Source organism: Carassius gibelio, chromosome A18, assembly GCF_023724105.1.
Source record: "Carassius gibelio isolate Cgi1373 ecotype wild population from Czech Republic chromosome A18, carGib1.2-hapl.c, whole genome shotgun sequence".
NCBI classification, from domain to species: Eukaryota; Metazoa; Chordata; class Actinopteri; order Cypriniformes; family Cyprinidae; genus Carassius; species Carassius gibelio.
In genome coordinates this window covers 2,739,161-2,759,909 of record NC_068388.1, presented here as the reverse complement: position 1 = coordinate 2,759,909, position 20,749 = coordinate 2,739,161, and the positions used below count along the sequence as shown (strand labels likewise).

Below are 20,749 nucleotides of genomic sequence, written 5' to 3'. Positions count from 1 at the left end.
GCATAACTTATTTTTTAGTTTATTTATTTTAAGATTTTTGGCAGTACTAATCCTTTAAATACGTTTTATAGTAACATTTTTTTCACGTTTTATTATTTGTAAGATTTTTAGGATTTATAAAATATAATTTTTTTATGTATTTGTTTTTATTTTATTTCATTTTTTTTTACGATTTTGTAGTCAAAAATGACCCAGACATTTTTGACAGGATTTGTTAGATTTATTTTGTTAGAGTTATTAATTTATTTTATTTTTACTTGCCAATTTAAAAGATTTGCTAGCATAATATTTTAATGTCCATTAAACAGTTTATTATTATTATTATTATTATTATTATTATTATTATTATTTGATATTTTGGTCCCGATTACTTTTATCTTGCAATATACCTATATCTAGAAGTAGAATGCATTTTAAATGTAGGATTTTCTTTCTGTAGATCTAAAGGCTTTGAGTAAGCTGTGCTCACATGGTTTGTTCATGCTGAATCATAAAATCAAATCCAGATCCACATCATCTTGAATATTGTATCAATAGGCAGAATTAGCGCCTGGATTTCCCCTCATGGTTTCTCGTCTCCTGATGCTGCAGGGCAGATATAATCAGCAGTATGCAATGCACCTTTCAACAATGTGTTATAAAGAGCAACGTGTTACATAACGGTGTTCAGCCTGAGAGAGAAGGAGAAGAGAGGAGAGGAGAGGAGCGAGAGCTCAAGGGCACTGCAGTGTGTTCAGATTCACCCTGATAAAAAAAAAAATATATATTTATTCATAGAGATTGGGGAAAGGGGGAGGGACGGAAAGGAGGAGGAAAGACGCTGGAATGGAGGAGGCATTGATTTTCTTAGAGGAGGACAGGAGAGATGCTGAAAGTCAGTCAAATAGAGGAGAGATGACAGAAGGATTCTGATTTAGATTATAGTGATTACACTTTTCTTAAAGGAACAGTTCATGTAAAATGAATATATATATATTTATAATTTTGAGGTAGTATGTTTGTGCCTAATTACATATTTTATTATAACAGTTGCAATAAAGAAATTAACATTAATATAAATAAGCATGCATATATATGAATAACTAATTTATAATTTTAAAAAAAGAATAGTTTATACAATCCAGCATGCTTTTTAATTTAAAGTTACAGTTTCATAGTCCATTTCTGTCAAGATGAAAATAAAAAAAATTACAAAAAGAAAGCTCAATTGTGCATTATTTATATATATATATAGTAATTTTGAGGAAGTATGTTTGTAAATGCATAGTTTGTTTCATTTGCATGAATAAAAGAAAGCAGACATTCCAGAACTGTAAACAAACATAATAAATCATTTAATTAAATTTTTTAATTGTTAAAAATATCCAGAACCATTTCTCGATATCCAAGCCTAGAATTAAGCTAGGATCATAAAAGAAACCCTTAATGAAGACGAGAAGGAAGTGTTGAGCACCAGTTTCTCTGTAATATTCTCTCTCTCTCTCTCATCTGCATACATTAATATCAGTTAATGCCATGTTTTTATTGCCGTCTCTGAGCTCTGCTATCTATTAAACCAGCCGTGTATTAGCAGTCAGCCATTTTCCTGCACATCTTTTCTCCCATGAACGACTCTATGGGGACGGAGGAAGAGCAGTCTGGTGCCGTTTAATGCTGGTTAGTCCCCGAGTGTGCTCTTCACAACCCCATTCTCCACCCGTCATGAGCCACTGTGTGTGTTTGGCTTGTAGAAGAGCACAGAGAGCAGTGAATAATACCTGCTCCTGATAATGAGGGAACGTCAATGTGTTCTGCCTCCAGATTTGTGCTGCATTTCGCTCATCGAGCCATGAGAAGGATCCTTTGTGTGTGTGCGTGTATATGTATATGTATGTGTGTGTGTGTGTATGTATGTATGTATATATGTTTGTGTGTGTGTATTTGTAAGTTGCTTTGCATAAGTGCATCTGCTAAATACATGTACATTACCGTTCATGTTTATTTTTTCCAATTAACATAAATGGTTTATAATAGATGACTGTATTGATTACGCATATTCTTAATTATTTTCTGCTGTAAAATATTTAATTTACTAAATAATATTTTTATGAATGGAAAATTTGCCAGCTTGATGACACTGAGATGCAATTTTATTGTTGAAAAAGAATAGCATCCCTGCATCTTGTCTCTATTGCTCAAGAATCATGTTATCTGGTCTTTAATTTTCCATCCGCATATTTGATAAGAATAAGAATCGTTGAATCGCGAGGCAGTCGATTACATCACGTCTGAACGTTATCTGAATACACACACCTGCAGTTTCAGTAGATTTGCCCGTTGGACTCCTTCACCATGCTATCAATCATTCTGGCCTACTGAGGAAGAGAGGAGAGGTGACTGTGTGCTGCTGCGAGGGGCACCTTCATCCTCCAGCAGCTCAAGGTGATCTGTCACGGCCTGATTAATGACTGGTGGTCTGCAGAACACCAGCGCCTCAGAGCCACCCATGCACATAAAACACACCATGCACATGCACAAAGTGCAGTCAAACCTGCTTTATGTCACTTTAAATCGTCCATTAAACAGAAGTGATGATAATCTGATGATGGCAAGCGCAGGTGCACAGTACCTTCACTAGAGAGCGCTGTTGGTTTGCTTGCATGCTGTTGTTGCATGCATTATTGTTACCTGGTTGCACTACTTTACATAAAGAAATAAAAGATAAATAAAGACATTACAGGAGTCTACAATCCAGCATTTGTGAATGTATGTCAAATGCTCCACAAGAATCCCACTTTAGTTTTATTTTTGTAGTGCTTTAAAAACAGAATTTATAATAATGTACAGGTTTGCTTAGTAGGATGAAGACTTCATACAATAAAAATGGAAAGCTAGCAGTTAATTGGGAAGCTAACTATGCATTTAATATGCATATGACATTGATGTGTTGAGAGGTGATACCGTGTGCTTTCAGATGCACCCTAGACATGTGCAGAAATTTTTCGATTCTTCTCGTTGCATTTGGTGATTTTTAGTCATGCAACCCAATGCATATACTTTTATTTAGGTAAGAAAATGTAATGGCCGCGGTTCAGTTTGTGTGTAAACAATGTTTATATGCATAATTGTTCATATTGGAGTACTTGTAAAGTGATTTGTAAAAATCTCATGAAAATAAATCATGCAAATGCATTGGTGAAAAATCTTAGAAAAATCTGGCCTCTGTTGAGCATGAATCATGGGTAACATATTGTCTAGTCTTTAATTTTACATTGTGGAACATAAATGAAGATAGTTTGTCCATAAAAAAGCCAATAGGCTTCAATTTTGTTTGGTTCCCATTCCCAATGTTCTTTAAAATATCGTGTTTTATTTTACCCAAAATAATAACTTAAATATAGGTTTGGAATGACATGGTGAGTGAATTGACAGAATCTTTTTTTTTTTAATGGACTGTCCCTTTAAGCACATTTATGCAAAGCAAACATTCCTACTTAAAGGCATAGTTCACCTAAAAAAAAATATTAATTTGCTGAAGACCTACTCCCCCTAAGGCCATCCAATATACAGATGAGTTTGTTTGTTCCTCAGGTTTGAAGAAATGTAGCATTGCATCACTTCCTCACCAATGAATGCTCTGCCGTGAATGGGTGCCGTCAGAATGAGAACATCATAATAATCCACAAGTAATCCACTCCACTCTAGTCCAGCGGTTAATTTTGTGGATTTTGGCTTCGCAGGATTATTGTGATGTTTTAATCAGCTGTTTGAGGCTTATTAAGGGAAGGAATATTGACTGCAGTTAATCAAATCTACATGTATGCGAGAACATTCCCAGAACGCTTGTCCCCGACACACCATCATTCACCCCGTACTGATCTGTCCATCAGTGTGTGAAGGTGTGTGAGCTTTGATTTCTGCTGCTTGTCACTTTATGTCTCTCTCTCTCGCTCGCTCGCTCAGGCCACTGCTTTGCTCGCTTTATGTTGCTTTGCCGTGTTTTGCTTTGCTCTGCTGTGCTTGTGCTTGATGGTTTGCCTTTTATTCACGACCTGCTCTCGTTTTTGTTTGTTTCCTTCTTTTTTTGTCATTTCCAGATTTGCATATCCATTCTTCCTACCTCCTTCATTTGCCTTTCCTTCACTGAGAATGGCAAGCGGGCATTCCACTGACAAATTCAGTTTTCTGTACCCAACAGACACCAGTCAGAACGTGAAGAGGTCAGTCTTAGTGCTCGTGTGTGTGTGTGTGTGTGTATGTGTTTGTGTTGTGTTGCGTTAGTGATGCTGTGTTCACTCTGATTCCAGCTGTATGTCAGGATTCTGAGTTTGTGTTTCGTGTCAGAGCGGCACACGGGTTTCACCTGCTCGTTGCTGGTTCTGTACCTCTTATTAAAGTCACCGTGAAATGTCATTCATAACCCATTTTGCTTTCATAATGATGATGTCATAGATTTCCAGATCACATCCGAAAGGAAAATGTCCATTATAGAATCAGGGGATTCCCGCTGTGTGGCCAAAAAACAAGAGGTCTCAGTGATGTCACTGGAATAATGTGTGTTAAAAAAAGTAAATAGACTCTGATATCATGTTGACTGTAAGCAATAAAGGGTAGTTTTATCCTAATTTACCACAAATTAAAAAGTGGTATTATAATACGTGTTCAATTAAATATATAATTTATTAAATATACACTACCGTTGAAAAGTTGTCAGTAATATTTTTTTATATATATATATTTAATGTTCACAGAGGCTGCATTTATTTGATGAAAAATACAGTCATTTGTTTTGTATTGTAATATATTGTAAAATGTAATTTATTCTATATTTCCAGCATTCATCCAGTCTTCAGTGTCACGCAATTCTTCAAAAATCTTTCTAATATGCTGATTTACTGCTCAAGAAACATTTCAAGAACAAATATAATTTTCTGTCAAGTTTAGTCAGTTTAATGTATCTTTGCTGAATAATCACAATAAACATGGTTATGGTTGTCAATAGTATTCAAGTGTGTGTGTGTGTGTGTGTGTTGACTTTTACAGTGCCTTTTTAAACAGGGCTCATCCATTGTATTATAATGTCATTTTTTCAGTCTCTAATTAAGTGTATACTTGTTTATTAAAGCTGTAAGCCATGAGAGGCCATGTGTTACAATGATTATTCGATGTAAGTAACTGATCCCCCTTAAACATAGTAAAAACCACTGTAACTCATGAGCTCTCATGACTTAATGCTGTTTTCTCCAATATTATAATATACTTCTCTACTAGTGATTTTTACATGCTTATAAAATGTTTAGGGCAATTGAAAGCTATATTCTTTTTGAATCTTTGATATGTTTCATGCAGTATCCAAGTTGGATGTGGTGATCTTCATCTTTCATGATGGTGTTCGTGAGTGTGTGATCATAGATCATGAATCCGCTCGCTTTGACGCCACATTCCCCTCTGACATATCACCTCTCCCACACACGAGCTCGTGACACACTCATGGCACATCTGAACACATGCTAACAGCTCTGTGCCCGCGGCCGTCTCCTGTTTCCGTCGTGTGTGGCCGAGGTGCGAGGAGAGGGATCTGACGCATGATCCTCCCCTATTATTCACTGTTCTTCCTCTATTCCTGTCGTTCCCCTGATTGACTGACTTGATGAATCCATCAGAGTGGTCAGTGGAGATCAGACTCACACAGACGCACAATGAGAGAGGATAACACACACACACTGTTTGCCATAAGCATCTGATCACAAATGAAGTCTCACGATGGAAATATAAATCTAGTGCTGTTTCCATGTTTAGCACTGTTTTGTTTTTTTTAAGTTACATAATTTGAGATGATTCTTTTTGAAGTCTTGGTAAATATCCATCACATGCAAGATTTTTCCAGACCCTGCAGGGATTATTAGCTACCAGATGTGATGTTACACTCCAGGACTTGTGTTTTCAATAATTAATACATTGCATAGTAAATAATAAATGATAACTGTTTTGAAATTGCTTATTTTGATGGAAAAATTAATGCATGGCTTTGTGGCTTTGCTAATTCGCTAATGGATTGACCAAAGTTAAACTTTAGTGCACAATGAAAGATAAAGGGTTTTTCCTGTCTTTGTATGCGTATGAGAAGTAAAAGTATAGAGTGGCCACCACTTTATTTTTGCATGTTTTCAGATGGTGTGTAGAGTATAGAAGTAAAATGATCAGATGTAGTTACTGATTAAACACTGCTCATTCGTTTGTAGTCTGCACTTTTTTTTAAATGAATGAATACTATTCAGCAAAGATGCATTATATTGATATTTAAAAAATGACAATTTATGATGTTGCAAAAGATTAAACTTCCAACGCATGCTGTTCCTTCAAAGACGAATCAAAGAATCCTGAAGAAATGTTTTCAACATTGTTAATAATCAGAAATGTTTCTTGAGCATTAAATCAGTATGATTTCTGAAGATCATGTGACACTGAAGACTGGAGGAATGATGCTGGATATACAGCTGCGCATCACAGGAATATATTACATTTAAAAATATATTAAAATAGAAACCAGTTACTTTAAATTGTAATAATATTTTGGAATATTACAGAATTACAAATGCAGCCATGATGAGCATAATGAAAAAAATCTTACTGATCCCAAAGTAACATTTTAAACTACCTCAGACAAGTAAATGGACATTAATGGTAATCTAATACTTAATTTGAAACCCAAGGTTTTATCATCCAAATACAACCCAATCATGTGAAAAGCTGCAGTCAAACACATATGAAGGTTAAACCAGGCTTGACATAATTCTTCAAAACCAGGTAAAAATGGTCTGCGATGGGCTTTTCGTGTTTTATACAGGAAATATGATGCATCATGTACGGGCTACAAATTGAGTCGTGCGTATGAGTGCGTGTGTGTATTTTCATAATTTTGGTTTGTTTAGGCAGAGGATTGTGTTAAATCAACCCTGCTCTAACTCATTCGCTCTCTCTCTATGTCTCGTTCTCTCTCAGTAAGAACAGGCTGTCTTCCACCATGAACCCGGTGTACAGTCCAGTGCAGCCGGGAACCCCCTACGGAAACCCCAAGAATATGGCATACGCAGGTATGTGATGAGAGACACACAACACCGTGCTTTATTAATTCATGTCTTACTCCATACAATTCAACAGTGCATGCAAAAAAAAAAAAAAAGATCTCTCATTAAAATGTAATGATTCAGCAATAAGAGGACATTTCTGCAATAAGTGCAGTTTTTATCATCACTGACGGCTGGGTTTGTCTGATGAGCAGGAATGTTGCAGTGTGTGAATTACTCTCACCTCTGTTCTGTGAGTGTGTGTGTGTGTGTGTGTGTGTGTGTGTGTGTTCATGCATGTAGAGCCGTGTGCATCTCTGTCACTCGTGGCAGGTGTTTGTCTGCTGCTATGGCAACAGTGGCTCATATTTGATGTCCTCTTATTGGAGGGATTCTCTGGGTCAATAGAGACTGTTTACATGCCAACCTCTCTCTCTCTCTCTCTCCCTCGCTTTCAGTCTTTTCATAATGCCTTTCTGCCGTTACCGAGAGGAAAATGTTATTAATTAGAGGTTTTCTCACTTAAGATTCAAGTGTCAGTTTTATTTTAGAAAATACTTTAGGAAAAATAAGAATAGAGACAGATGTGACAGTTGTTGATATAAGCTGATACAATGAATGTAGATTATTGCGCAACGTAGTTTGACGGGAAATGAATCGACTTTGGTTTCGATGCACATTTTAAGACATTGTTGAGATCTCTTCTAAAACTCTTCAAAACTCTGCTGCACTTATGCAATCAGAGGGGAGCTGGACATTAGCTAGTTAGCGTAGTCTTGAATTTATTCATTGAATTCATTTGTCAAAAATGACAAATTTCAGCTTTAAAGACAGAACGAATATTTCAGCGTATTCACTTTCTTAGCACACGTTTCTGCTCTTGTTGCTAATGATTCTTCAGTGCATGTTATTACAAAGAAAATATATATCGGTCTTTGTAATCTTTCATCATAATTTAATCCGTTTTAATAGCAAATATTTATTTCAGTCATTAATTAGGTTATTATTAATTAAATGTTCTAAAAAGCTTATAGTCAGGTCACATTTATTAATATAAATGTACATATGCATTACAGGTTGTTTCAAATTATAAATGATGAAACTATTATGAATCACAGTTAGTATTATTCAGCTTAATTTAGTTCAGTGTTCAGTTTAATAATATGTCAGTGTTGCAGAAGTCGTAAGAAGCGGGTGATCTCACAGACTCGCGTTTGACGAGCTGAACCTGCATCCTTCAGTGTTGATCAGATGCATCCCTGGCTGAGAGCTGTTCAGACCTGAACGCTCTTTCCCATGATGCCCTGTACGTCTGATAGCTCATGCTGTTCTGTATGAGAGCGATGCGCTGGTTTTCACACTCATCCGACTGTGTCTTATTGAGACAGACCAGTCATAATGGAGACCATCTGTGCCCATCCTGTCCAATCAAGAGCTCGCCTCGCTCTCTCCGACTCGCTCTGTCCTTTTCTTATGATGGCGCAGGTTCCAGAGAGTGACTTGCATCAGTACGTCTGGAAAACTGAGCAGAAAGGAATCTGCATTTGCTGTCATGAACTTATGTTCTGATGACTGAAACATTTGTCTAATTTGGTTTATGCTCAAAAACATCAGCAGTGCCGAGATCTTGGGTTTGATTTCCAGCGAATGCATGTACTTGATCAAATCTCCAGATGTTTTGTATTAAAGAAGGTCGGTTTTGATTAGTGCTCAACCAATACATCTCTTTATATATATATATATATATATATATTTTTTTTTTTTTTTTTTTTTTAATTAATGCTTTTATTGATCAAGGATGTATGAGATTGATCCAAAGTGGCAATAAAGACATTTATAATGTTACAAAAGATTTCTATTTCAAATAAATGCTGTTCTACTCTCAATTCATCAGATGATTGTTTTCTGTAGGTCAACATGATAATCAGTTTCTAAACAGCAAATCAGCATATTGAAGAGTAATGAGTAGTAATGATGCTGCAAATTCAGGAATAAAATATACTTTCAAATAGAAAAATTGGTATTTTAAATTGTAATGATATTTTACCATTTGTTTTTACTGCATTTTAATCATATGCATGCAGCCTTGATGATCATAAGAGAAAATTGTGCAAACTTTTGAACAATGGTATACATCATTTAATATCAGTACAAATGACATATATCCACAGTATTTACTCGATTTATTATCTTGCTTAAACATTACTTTATTAGCAAGTACCATTCGGTCGTTAAAAATGGCCACTCGTTTTGATTTCATGCTGTTTTTCAAGATGTTTTAGTGTCATTTCTCAACTGCTGTCTCTTTGTCCGTGTACAGGTTATCCAGGAGGTTACCCTACGACTGCCCCGACCTACACAGCCAATCTTTATCAGACAGGTAGCCCGGGATACCCACCAGGTGTGTACACACATGCTTTCTCAACGCTGACCAGTGTACATGGAGTATTACACACTTACATTAGCAAAAAAACACATGATGCCGAACACATTAGTGCTCCATTAACACCAATGAAGCATTAATACATTACACTGTCTATAGCCTCGTTTTGATGATGCTGAAAGAGTTCAACAGTGTTCTGTACTGTAGTGCTGCTTCCAGCTTGTGACGTACATACAACATCTTCATAACATAAGGGTTCGAAAAATGGCTTCATTTGTATCCGTGTAACAGTGTAACTCATAAAGCCACTGCTTTGTCTCTTTATGAGCTGCTTCCTGAAATGATTTTGGTCTATAAATCTCTTTGTGTTTTGATCTAGAGTGATGTATGCAAATTACATTTCAAAGTTTTTCAGGTGTAGATCTGCTTCATTTGAGTGTGAAATTCAGTCTGGAGACAAACCAGACACAGTGAGGATGAGTCATGTGAAGAAGGTTGACTTTAATGCAGATCGTTTCCCATTAGTATTGTGTTAACAGACTTGTTTGAGCCAGCGGTGACTCAGCTTTTAGCATGGCTGTTAATATTGTTTTGTTCAAAAATTCAAGCAGACCTGTGCTGTTAGCAGACACTTTTGGATCAGGATGTAAAGGGTGCTCTAGTGGATTGGTTTGTGAGGTCTGAGCTGTGATTAGAGCCACGCTGAACAGATGCTTGTAGAATTTCTGTCTGAAATGTTATGACATGCCACCTGCCATTTTCAGATGCTTGTACAGTCTGTCTTAGATCAGAGATCAAGTTGACATTTTGCTGATAGAAACAGGTGTGTGTGTGTGTGTGTGTGTGTGTGTGTGTGTGTGTGTGTGTGTGTGTGTGTGTGTGTGTGTGTGTGTGTGTGTGTGTGTATTTCTATTCAGATTTTTTTATGTTTGGTGTAGTTTCTGGCTTTTTTGAATGTGATTTGGTTGATCGACACTTTATTTACACAATCTGATACACTTCCTCAAAAAGTTTTTTTGGTTTCCACCCAGTATCTCCATTACATACCATTAAAATACATCTTACAAAAAAGATAATAGTCTGTGCCATAAGGCTAGTGATTATTAGCTGGAGCGTTTTCATTCATATTATTGATTTTAAAAACTTTTAGCAATTAATCTGCCTCATTTTAGTTATCCTACCGACAAAATCCATTATTTTTTATTATTGATTTTTATGTATGTTATTTTCTCTCTTCACTAATAGAACATTATTTCTATATTTCACATGACCATAAAATAAAGAATAATAAAAACATCAGTGGTGATGAAGCTTAGCTATTTGTATGTATTTCAATTTCTTTTAATAATTACAAAATATTCTCATAACTATAAGTCATTGTCAGTTTTCTAATTATGTTCAGTGCCAGCTTTACATTAAGTGAAAGGTTTTCCCACGTTATTGACGTGACTATAATGGGTTATCAGCTATATTTTGCCATTTTAGTTATCAGTATGGGCAAAATTTATATTATTATCCATTATATGTATGTATCTTTTAGACCATACTTCCAACAGTACCGTATAATAATGAATCATTATTAGTATCATGGTTATCATAATAGATATCTGAATCAGATCTAAAGCCCTGATGCATGCATAACGCAGAGCTGTAATAATGCGGTAAAATCATGTGCGCAGCGTCTATGCGGCAGAGTCCCATGCCATTCTCTCTCTCTCTCTCTCTCTCCTCTCTCTCTCTCTCTCTCTCTCTCTCTCTCTCTCTCTCTCTCTCTCTCTCTCTCTCTCTCTCTCTCTCTCTCTCCTCTCCCTCTCTCTCTCTCTCTCTCTCTCTCTCTCTCTCTCTCTCTCTCTCTCTCTCGGCCCCTCTGTGCTCTCTTGTGTTTGGGAACATTGCATGAGTTCACACAATCGCCCCCCTCGCGGCTTTGGTAGGATTGCTGCATTGGGAAGAAATACCTTTTAATCAGTTTGCTGATGCGTTTATCTGACGTACAGCTGATTCCAGCAATCTTATGACAGACAGTCCTCCTGGAGTGACCCGGTGTGTGGCTATCTAATGGCCAGTAGTTCATGACCTCCCTTTGAGGTCCTCTATGTCAACTCAATTCATACGAGTTAGCATTCTACCATATTTCTAATACTTTTTTTTTTTTGCAGTATATGTAGCATGACATCACAAACACCACAGATAACGATAACTACATTTGTCCAAATGTCCAGTAGATGTTTGTAGCACACTACATGGAGTATCACACACTGAATCTTCCATTTTTCAAAAAAAACGTTATGAACCATAGATTATTTTTAATGTCTCTTTGTTGATTGAACTTGGATTAAAGTGCAAATGAACCTTGCTGGGATGATCTCACTAGACTCCACGTGCTGAATTAAAGATACAATATGTTATATACTGCATTGTATGCCAGGTTTCCGTCATTCTGAACTGAATTTGATGCAAAATTGAATTAAGGATAGGAAATAAAGTGATTGGGTCACATGACAGCAATCTAGCATATTGCCATTTCAGATAGAAGTGAATAATGCTTATTGTTTTATATGCTTTTTATTATTATTATTATTTTGGACTGTGTACAGTGCAGATTCCATAGCATTAAGTAAGCGGTATGATAGTGTTTTGATTCTGAACAATAGTGTGATTTATTGATATTCAGTGATGTTCAGTTTTTGGGAGGAATTGAACCATCTTTTTTTAGCATGATTTTTTTTTGTACTTTTATTTTTTAAGAAAAAAAATCTTTGTGAATGTTGTCATTTTTTATTTATTTAAATTTTTTTGTTTTTGAAGATTTGAATGTGCATTACTGTCTTTTTTTATTGCCTTTAGAAAAGAATACCAATGTAGAACAAAGTGCATGTAGTTTATTGTCGTCTTTTACACAATGCCACGTCCCATATTAGGAAACTTGCTGGAAACTTTTAGTTTCACTTACCTGCCCTGCAAAACTCTCCATGCTTAATTCAGCAACTGCTTGCTTCAGGATTGTGGGTTGATAGTGTTGGTTGCTAGGGTAGATCTGTCTTTAATTGAATGGTATTTCTTCTTCTGGAACCCTACTTTGGTGTTTCTGTTAATGCAGGTTTACTGATGGACTGAGAGGAGGACAGACAGGCAGTCAGGCAGATTTTGGAGATTAAGACTTGGCCACACAATAGTGACGCATGTGTGTAACCCTTCTTGTGTTGTTGTGTTTGTTTGGGACAGTGCTGCTGGTGAAGCAGGCCTGGCCCCAGACGGCATCTGCTCCGGGGCCCGCAGAAGGCTCCTATGACCTGGCTATGGACGCTGGCTCAGAGAGCAGGCAATACCAGGCCTCATCTACAGCATTCAGTAAATATCATTACTATACTCTACTGTAACTGCTGTGTGTTCCCTGTGACTCTATAACACACAAACACACACCCTTTCCCCACACGGCACAGAAAGAACACTTGCCCTTATTGTTCTGTTTCCCCTGAGTGAGCGCCCACACACACGCACACACACACACACACACACACACACACACACTTTTGGCCCTGCAGGATTTGATCACATAAAGACTTTCACGCATGCTGTGTAAACACACTTTACAAAGTTCTGTTCCAAACCCAGTGAGTTGCTCTGCTGCTTACGTAGGCAACTGATTTCTAAGGGAGCATCCTAAGTCAAATACATTTTATATATATATTTATTTCATTCGGGGATGCAATTTTCGGTATTCATATAGATTTCCATATTTTAAGACCTGAATTATGACTTGGTAAATGCAAGGGAAAAAAATTACCGTGTTTATTATCATTTTGAATAATAATAATATTACTAATAATTTGAATACTCATTTTGTTTTGTAGTTCAATAGAATTATTATATATATATATATTCAATATATTTTTATATTGATTTGTTCAATATTTATAATTTAAAAATAATAAAATAAAAAACATTATTTGTAAGTATTATGCCTATTAATTAACAAGCCTATTTTTTATTTATTTTGATTTATTATTATAATGGATGATTTTTTTCACATTGCATACTTACTGCAAAATATAAATACTATACTAATTTGGCCGAAAGTGCAAATCATTGAAATACCGTTACAGTTTTTATGAATAATTTTCTATTTTCATTTTAAGTAATTTTAGTAATTTTGTCGTGTGGTTTTGTCATATTTATTAGTTTTGATTTCAGTTATAGTTATTGTAATGCATCAACTAAATGAACATGAACTAGCTGATATGAAATAAGTTGAAGTACAAAAAGTATAGTACAAAAAAAAAAATTATGGATTTAATTCATTTTGAAATGCGACAGATTTTCTTTTAGTGTTTCTTTTGTGATGTCTTAAAATACTGTCTAGGTAGGCAGCTCACTAGAGTTTGTGAGGTTTCATTCTTTCCACAGACAGTCAGCAGGGCTTCTAGAGTTGAGACTGCAATGTTAATGAGTGTTGTGGGACTGAATTAGACAGATTGAAAGGCTCAGCTAGACGAAAGAGAGCTGAATCCGGTGTGTTGCATCAATGGTTGATCAAACGTGTAGTAATGTCTTTGGTATGAAGGGAATCTGTTGGTGTGTTGTCTAACTAATAACGCCTCAGGCCATCTACTCTTCCCATATGTGCAGCTGAAGTCACATTCTTGTGCACTGTGTCAACATTTTTCCAATAAAAGCCTAACAGACAGTGTGTGTAGAAAAGGGGAAAGTGTGTGTGTATGTGTGCACTTCATATGTGTTTTAGTTTAGTTTGGCACACTTTTGTAGAATTACAGTGCACTCCATCCTTGCAACTCTAGTGTGCTTTACTGTTGCTCACCAGAAGGTGGCGATATGGAGGTGTTGGAAACCGGAGACATGGACAGGAATATATTTTTAGACATAAATAGTGTTTATTCCATTGTTTTGTGGCAGATGCCTGCTTGACCTAATGCTTTCTTTCTCTGTCTCCTTCTCTGTTTCAGGATATACTGCAGGAACACCTTATAAAGTGCCCCCTACTCAGACCAATGGAGCTCCTCCACCCTATTCCCCGTCTCCTAACCCCTACCAGACGGCCATGTACCCCATCAGAAGTGCCTATCCCCAGCAGAACCTCTATGCGCAGGTAAGACCCGATTCTAACCTGGAACCAGCTGGAATTACTCCACAATCCATGATTAGCAAAACGCTTTATGTTTTGACTAAGTAAGAAATCCAACTTGACTTATTCTGCATCATCGAGGTCAAACAATAGCTATGCAAGCATTATAAAGTCTTGCTAATAGTTAATGCATTTAATAGGAATACAATAAAGGTGACAGCAATAATAGCAGCAAATGTGAAATTAAATCCTAGTTTAAAAAAAATAAGTTAATTTTTCCTCAAAGAATATTGTTTCACCCAAATAATTCACATCACAAAATGGAATGCAAATGCTGTTTGAGTACCAAAAAGTACCATATTGTTATTTTGAGTGCAATAAATGGTTGATGTTTTGTAGTCTGCTTACCGTATTTTTCGGACTATAAGTCGTACCTGAGTATAAGTCGCATCAGTCCGAAAATACGTCATGATGAGGAAAAAAACATATATAAGTCGCATTGGACTATAAGTCGCATTTATTTAGAACCAAGAACCAAGAGAAAACATTACCGTCTACATCCACAAGAGGGCGCTCTATGTTTTCAGTGTAGACTACAGGAGAACTGAGCAGCATAGAGCGCCCTCTGGCGGCTGGAGACGGTAATGTTTTCTCTTGGTTCATGTCTCTTGGTTCATTTCTCTCGGTTCATGTCAAATTAATTTTGATAAATAAGTCGCACCTGACTATAAGTCGCAGGACCAGCCAAACTATGAAAAAAAGTGTGACTTATAGTCCGGAAAATACGGTTATACCCTTTATTTGCCACACATCCAGGCGTTTTGGGATTTGTTCCCATAACACCCACCATCCCAGTCCAGTGAATCATCCCTCACAGGTTTTAAACGTTGAGCCTTCAGCTCCCGTCACCGGTCTTTTGTAATTTGAGTTGATCTCGTCCTCAGGGTGCTTATTACACGCAGCCTGTGTACGCCGCCCAGCCTCATGTCATCCACCACACCACCGTGGTCCAGCCCAACAGCATCCCCTCCGCCATCTACCCCGCTCCTGTACACGCACCTCGCTCCAATGGGATGGCCATGGGCATGGTGGCCGGGACAACGATGGCCATGTCTGCTGGTGAGACGCTCAAAAGTTAGAATATTATTGAAGCTAAAAAAATTATATTTAAAAAAATTTAATTAATATGTACTTGAATGTGTATTAAAAATACAGCTACTACTCTCCTACTTCATCAATAGGTATATTAGGTATATAAACATTATAAAATAAAAATAAGTTTTTATTATAAAAAACAGTAGGTTTCACAAATTATAGAATAAATGTCTTTAATACATTTTTAGTTTATTAACTAATTTATTTAAATGCTATTTCAACTACTGTTTTAGTTCAGCATTAAGGTGTATTTTTTATTAAGCAACATATATGTCTATGTTTAAATATACATTATTTTCATTATATATCTCTTAATATTTTGGGGGAATTTTATAATGAAAAAATGTTAAATTAATGCAACATTTATAAAAAAAAATTATTCATTTCTAATATATATATATATATATATATATATATATATATATATATATATATATATATATATATTAGAAATTAATAAAAAATTGTTTTAATGAAATTCATATTTTATAAAAAAAAAAATATTAAATATATAAAAAAATATATATTAACATAATTTTTTTATTTATTAATTGGATTTATAAAAAATTACATATTATTACTAAAGGCTATATTACATACATACTATAGGCTCTCTTAGTTCAGCAGCAAGGCAGCACACTATTGTTCTTATTGGTTACAGGACTTAATGTGTTTTGTGTAATAGTGTAATTAAATAATTTTGATTTAAGAAAAAAATGACCTTTTAATCCCTCCCAAAAGGAACACTGCTGACCACCCCTCAGCACACTCAGATCGGAGGACACCCCGTCACCGTGCCAACGTACCGACCACAAGGAACACCTGGATACAGCTACGTTCCACCTCACTGGTAGAGCCCACCTGCCAATCATGTGAGACCCCGCCCACATGACTCATTCATCTTTGCTCCACCCACCCAGTGCAGGAGCATTCGCCGACTTCTCGTTTTCTCTCTCTCTCTCTCTCTCTCTCTCACAGATCTGGAGTCAAACATTGTATGCAACTACTCAAGTCTTACATCGGCGCTCTGTGCTCAACAGTGAGGCGCCACGTCTGTTTGCAAGAACAAAAGAGAAAAAAAGTGCAAGGGTCACGTGTTTTTGTAAAAGCTGCTTTTTTATCCTTTTATTTAATTTTTAATTGTTTTATTATTTTTCTTCTCATTTTTTTGGGATGATGTTCTTGCATTAGGTTATTTTAATTCTTCATTGTTCCATAGTTACTTCTCTAAGAACTCCAGAATGATTTCGACCAATCACGATCTGTCTTTGTGTTCAGTATAAACGCTGATGTGCGTGCAGGAATGTACCGACGCAATATCAGCAACACTCGGATCATAATCATCCACTTACGCTGCCAAATTTGATAAACTTTAGATATCAGCACAGGGTTTCGTTTTTTATTTCATTTTATTTATATACAGCGGCGTTTCATTTCAGCCTTCCCAAAGCGCTTGGGAATCATTTGATTTCATTTAAACTCAATTCTCCCATTTCGTTCTGTCATCGATAACAAGGGTGTCTTCCAGCTTGTAGCTGTTCATGTAGATTTGTAAGGAATATATCATTAGTAGGGCAGTGCAAACGTGCTTTAACCTTCATTAGGATATCGAGTACATTCAGTAATCTTAGTTATTCACTAAATAGAGAACGTTTGCGTGAGCTGGTTACTTTATTAGCTTATGTGTCAGGATAGCGTAAGCTTCCAAACTATAACGTGTATATTCGATTATATTAGTGTGCGCGCATGCGCTCACAGTGAATATTGAGGAAAAAAATCTATCAGTGGCACTTAGCTGGAGCCTCTGGGTGCGATGTCGATCCCGCTGACATCGAACCCGATCGAAACGTGTGCCAACTTTGAGGCCAGACAGGACGGACGCTACTCTGACGGAACGATTAGGATCGCATCCCATGCAAAGGGACTTTATGGTATCATAGGTAGCACTAAAAAACAAAATAAAAAAATAAGCGAATAAAACAAGGGAGGGACGGCGTTCCGGCATTCATTTCCAATCAGCTCCGGCTCGAGAGTGGGTCTAACCCCTGGTCCTCTGTGAATCCTTGGGCCTTTAGGCCTGTAGTTGCACAGATTTTAAGCGTAGAAACGGAGTTGTTCAATGCAATAATACGAAGGGCCTGCTTGAATGGCCTTTAATTGTAATTTACCGCATTTTTAGAGAGATAAAGAGAAAATTTTGATTTCTTATCCCGAGGCCTCGCCTGTATCCATGAATAGTGTACTCAGAAGTGACGTATCGAAGTATTCTATGAAATGTTATCATACCGAAGCATTGCACATTGACAAATAGACATAACGTAATAACCAATTATACGGTACACTCTCATATTAAATGATGTAATTAAGAAAATCAAGCATTTACTCTGCAAACCATTAGTCTTGGTAATGTCTCTGGAAGTAATATTATTGTCAGTACAGAACAGTATCACTCTTTTCGTTGTTTTGTTGGCTAAGCAACCACTATTTCGATATATAGTACACTCAAAAGTGGGAAGAAGCGATTTGTCTGATCTTATGTGAAAGTCATAACGTCTAGTAATGCATGTGTCATGCGGGTGAATGCAGTATAGTGTAATCAGATGGAAACTATGCCCTCGCAAAGCATGGTTGCATCATGTTGAATTGCAGCTTATGGATTGCTTTTAATAATACATTAACATTACAGCACATACCCCTTGGTAGTTTTCGTTGAAGTAAAGGGAGAGAGTGAGGGCGCAGAGTGACTGAATCTCATGGGGAATATGTATATATATATATATATATATATATATATATATATATATATATATATATATATATATATATATATATATATATATATATATATATATATATATATATATATAATTGCATAAATTAAGTGAAGCCTTTTTTTTTGTTGCTTTTTTTTCCTTTTATTTTCAGAATAATTAATTTCACCACATATTGTAATTCATGTAATACTTCCCTTATTTTTTATTTATTATTGTTTATTATTCTAAATAGAATTTCTGCAATATTGTAATAGATTTTTTTTTACAGATATTTGCTGTCAACAAATATCACCATGATGCGTGGATAATATTTCTACATTTATAAAGGAAATTGTCATGAAAATAATAATAGAAGAAAAAATCTAAAATAGGCTTCATTTTCTTTATGCAAAATATATGTATTCTTTTTAGGGTGAAATACCTAGACATGCTCTTGACAGGTTTCATCTGAAAATGACTGTAACTTCATTGCAGTATAATCATTTTCCTTTAGTAAGAGCAGATTTGTTTGGCAAAAGCAGGTAAAGCGAGTCAAAAGTCCTTCAGTGTGTGTAATATTTGTGTAACGATTGAATTTTATTCATGTGAAGTCATCAATAAGTAATGCAAATGAGTCAAACTGGCTCATCGGTTAATTATTGGATGAAATTGCATAATTCACAGCATGTTTTGATGACATATGATGTCATTTTTCTGCCCTACTCTTTCCTTTTCTGGTCTTATACAGTATTATATCAAGCAGTGAACTATATTTTCTGTGTGTTTGCCTAAGTTTGCATCACAAGACTTGATTGATGCAATTAATCACTGTAGTCGACATATGAAACTCATCTGAAACGCAAGCAGACCGCCGTCAGACCTCTGAGTGACCTTTTACACTGCAACCTGAATAAAGGGTTTTAAATCCGAATAAGAGGACATTACCATCAACTCTGACATGTAATTTAGGCGCTTTTTCCGTAAGTGTTATTTAAAGTTTGAACTAATGATCGATGTTCATTTTTCTTAACTAGGAGATCTTTATAGTTGATCTGGGGTGGAGTGATACAGTCCATGTGGTCGAGACATTTCAGAGCACAAGTCTTCAAAGGGTTTCCTCTTCCTCTTCATGCATCTCCCCAATCTGTCTTTCTCTTCTACTTTTCGGCCAAATGACACGGAGTACCGAGTTCAGCCATCTGAAGCTGCGATTCAAAAAGTGGCAGACTTTTACTCAGCGTTCTGTGAAAATTAGATTGTAGCGAAGATGGTTTACAATGTTTTAATGCAGGGTCATCGTGAATTCAAAGGGACGGATCATCCAAAAATGAAACGCTGTTTGAAAACATCTTGTTTTATGTGAAGTCAAAATGATAACTGCACTTACATTTTTGGATGAATTATTCCTTTAATCCTGAACACTTGTATTTTCCCAATAGCAAGTAACGCTCACCACAAATTATTCCAGTGAGGGTTTTTGCTGAATTTCTCCCATTCTAAAATAAATCCACCTGTCTTCTGTATGAAATCAAGTGGTCTTTTCTGGGTGTTGTTTTTTTTTTTTTTTGGTCGTGGTGTGGAAGAGGCTTTTTTTTTTTTCTGTTTGGATCGTTTTGATGTTGCTATTGCAAACCCATGCACTGTTCTGTTCTTTGGTTTCAGGGCATCGATCAAAGGATTGTTTACTAGCGCCCGTGATGCATGCGATGGGTTATTAGCTCTAGTGAAGTCAGTGTCACCTCACCAGTATGTTAATTAAGGTATTTCTTAACTAATCGTGGCACTGGTTTCACGCTCTTGCTGAAAACCTGTGCTATGTACCATAGGCTTAAATGCAAACAAACGAAGGGTTGCTATTTCACACTAATGTTTAGGAAAACAGCTTTTTGTGTTTGACCTGTACGGAGAATAAGACTTCATTGTTTGCATCCTAAATGTAGAGCAAAAAGGGGAAAGTCTTCCAGAATCTAACTCCCTTCAGTGAGTGTTAAAGAGCCCTTACACCATATAGTATGTATTAGGCACTACTGCGTGGTTCTGGCATCGTCAAGATCTCATTCCTGCAAGGTTGTGGCAGGTCCGAGCGTGTTTTGGCCAGTGCGGTCCGGACCGTGCCGTTCAACCGTTTGAGCAAGGAGACCCACATCAGGCTTGTGAAATGAAGTGTAAAACTGTTTTTATTATTTTGGGGTTTTTTATTGTTTTTGTTTTTGTTTTTGAAGATCAGTTAGTGATCTCTGTGACATAATTAAGCCAAGTTTGTAATTGTATAATATTTACTGTAAGATGTAGAACATTCAATAACTATTAAAATCTTTCCAAAAAAATA

General features: G+C 36.1%; 1 protein-coding gene across 3 annotated transcripts in view; it reads left to right on the top strand.

Annotated features, from left to right (window-relative positions):
- The window catches only part of LOC127934398 (protein FAM168A), a 32,498-nt gene extending 11,749 nt beyond the window's left edge, over nucleotides 1-20,749 (top strand). The window contains exons 2-9 of one of the 3 annotated variants that reach the window (XM_052531768.1): nucleotides 4,077-4,199; nucleotides 6,982-7,073; nucleotides 9,367-9,447; nucleotides 12,655-12,780; nucleotides 14,394-14,536; nucleotides 15,457-15,631; nucleotides 16,409-16,539; nucleotides 16,646-20,749. In XM_052531768.1, the coding sequence (XP_052387728.1) occupies nucleotides 4,129-4,199; nucleotides 6,982-7,073; nucleotides 9,367-9,447; nucleotides 12,655-12,780; nucleotides 14,394-14,536; nucleotides 15,457-15,631; nucleotides 16,409-16,521 (801 nt within the window). In that variant the 5' untranslated portion in view covers nucleotides 4,077-4,128 and the 3' untranslated portion in view covers nucleotides 16,522-16,539; nucleotides 16,646-20,749. The remainder of the gene's footprint in view (nucleotides 1-4,076; nucleotides 4,200-6,981; nucleotides 7,074-9,366; nucleotides 9,448-12,654; nucleotides 12,781-14,393; nucleotides 14,537-15,456; nucleotides 15,632-16,408; nucleotides 16,540-16,645) is intronic. The other 2 variants (XM_052531770.1, XM_052531769.1) reach the window with 2 other exon arrangements.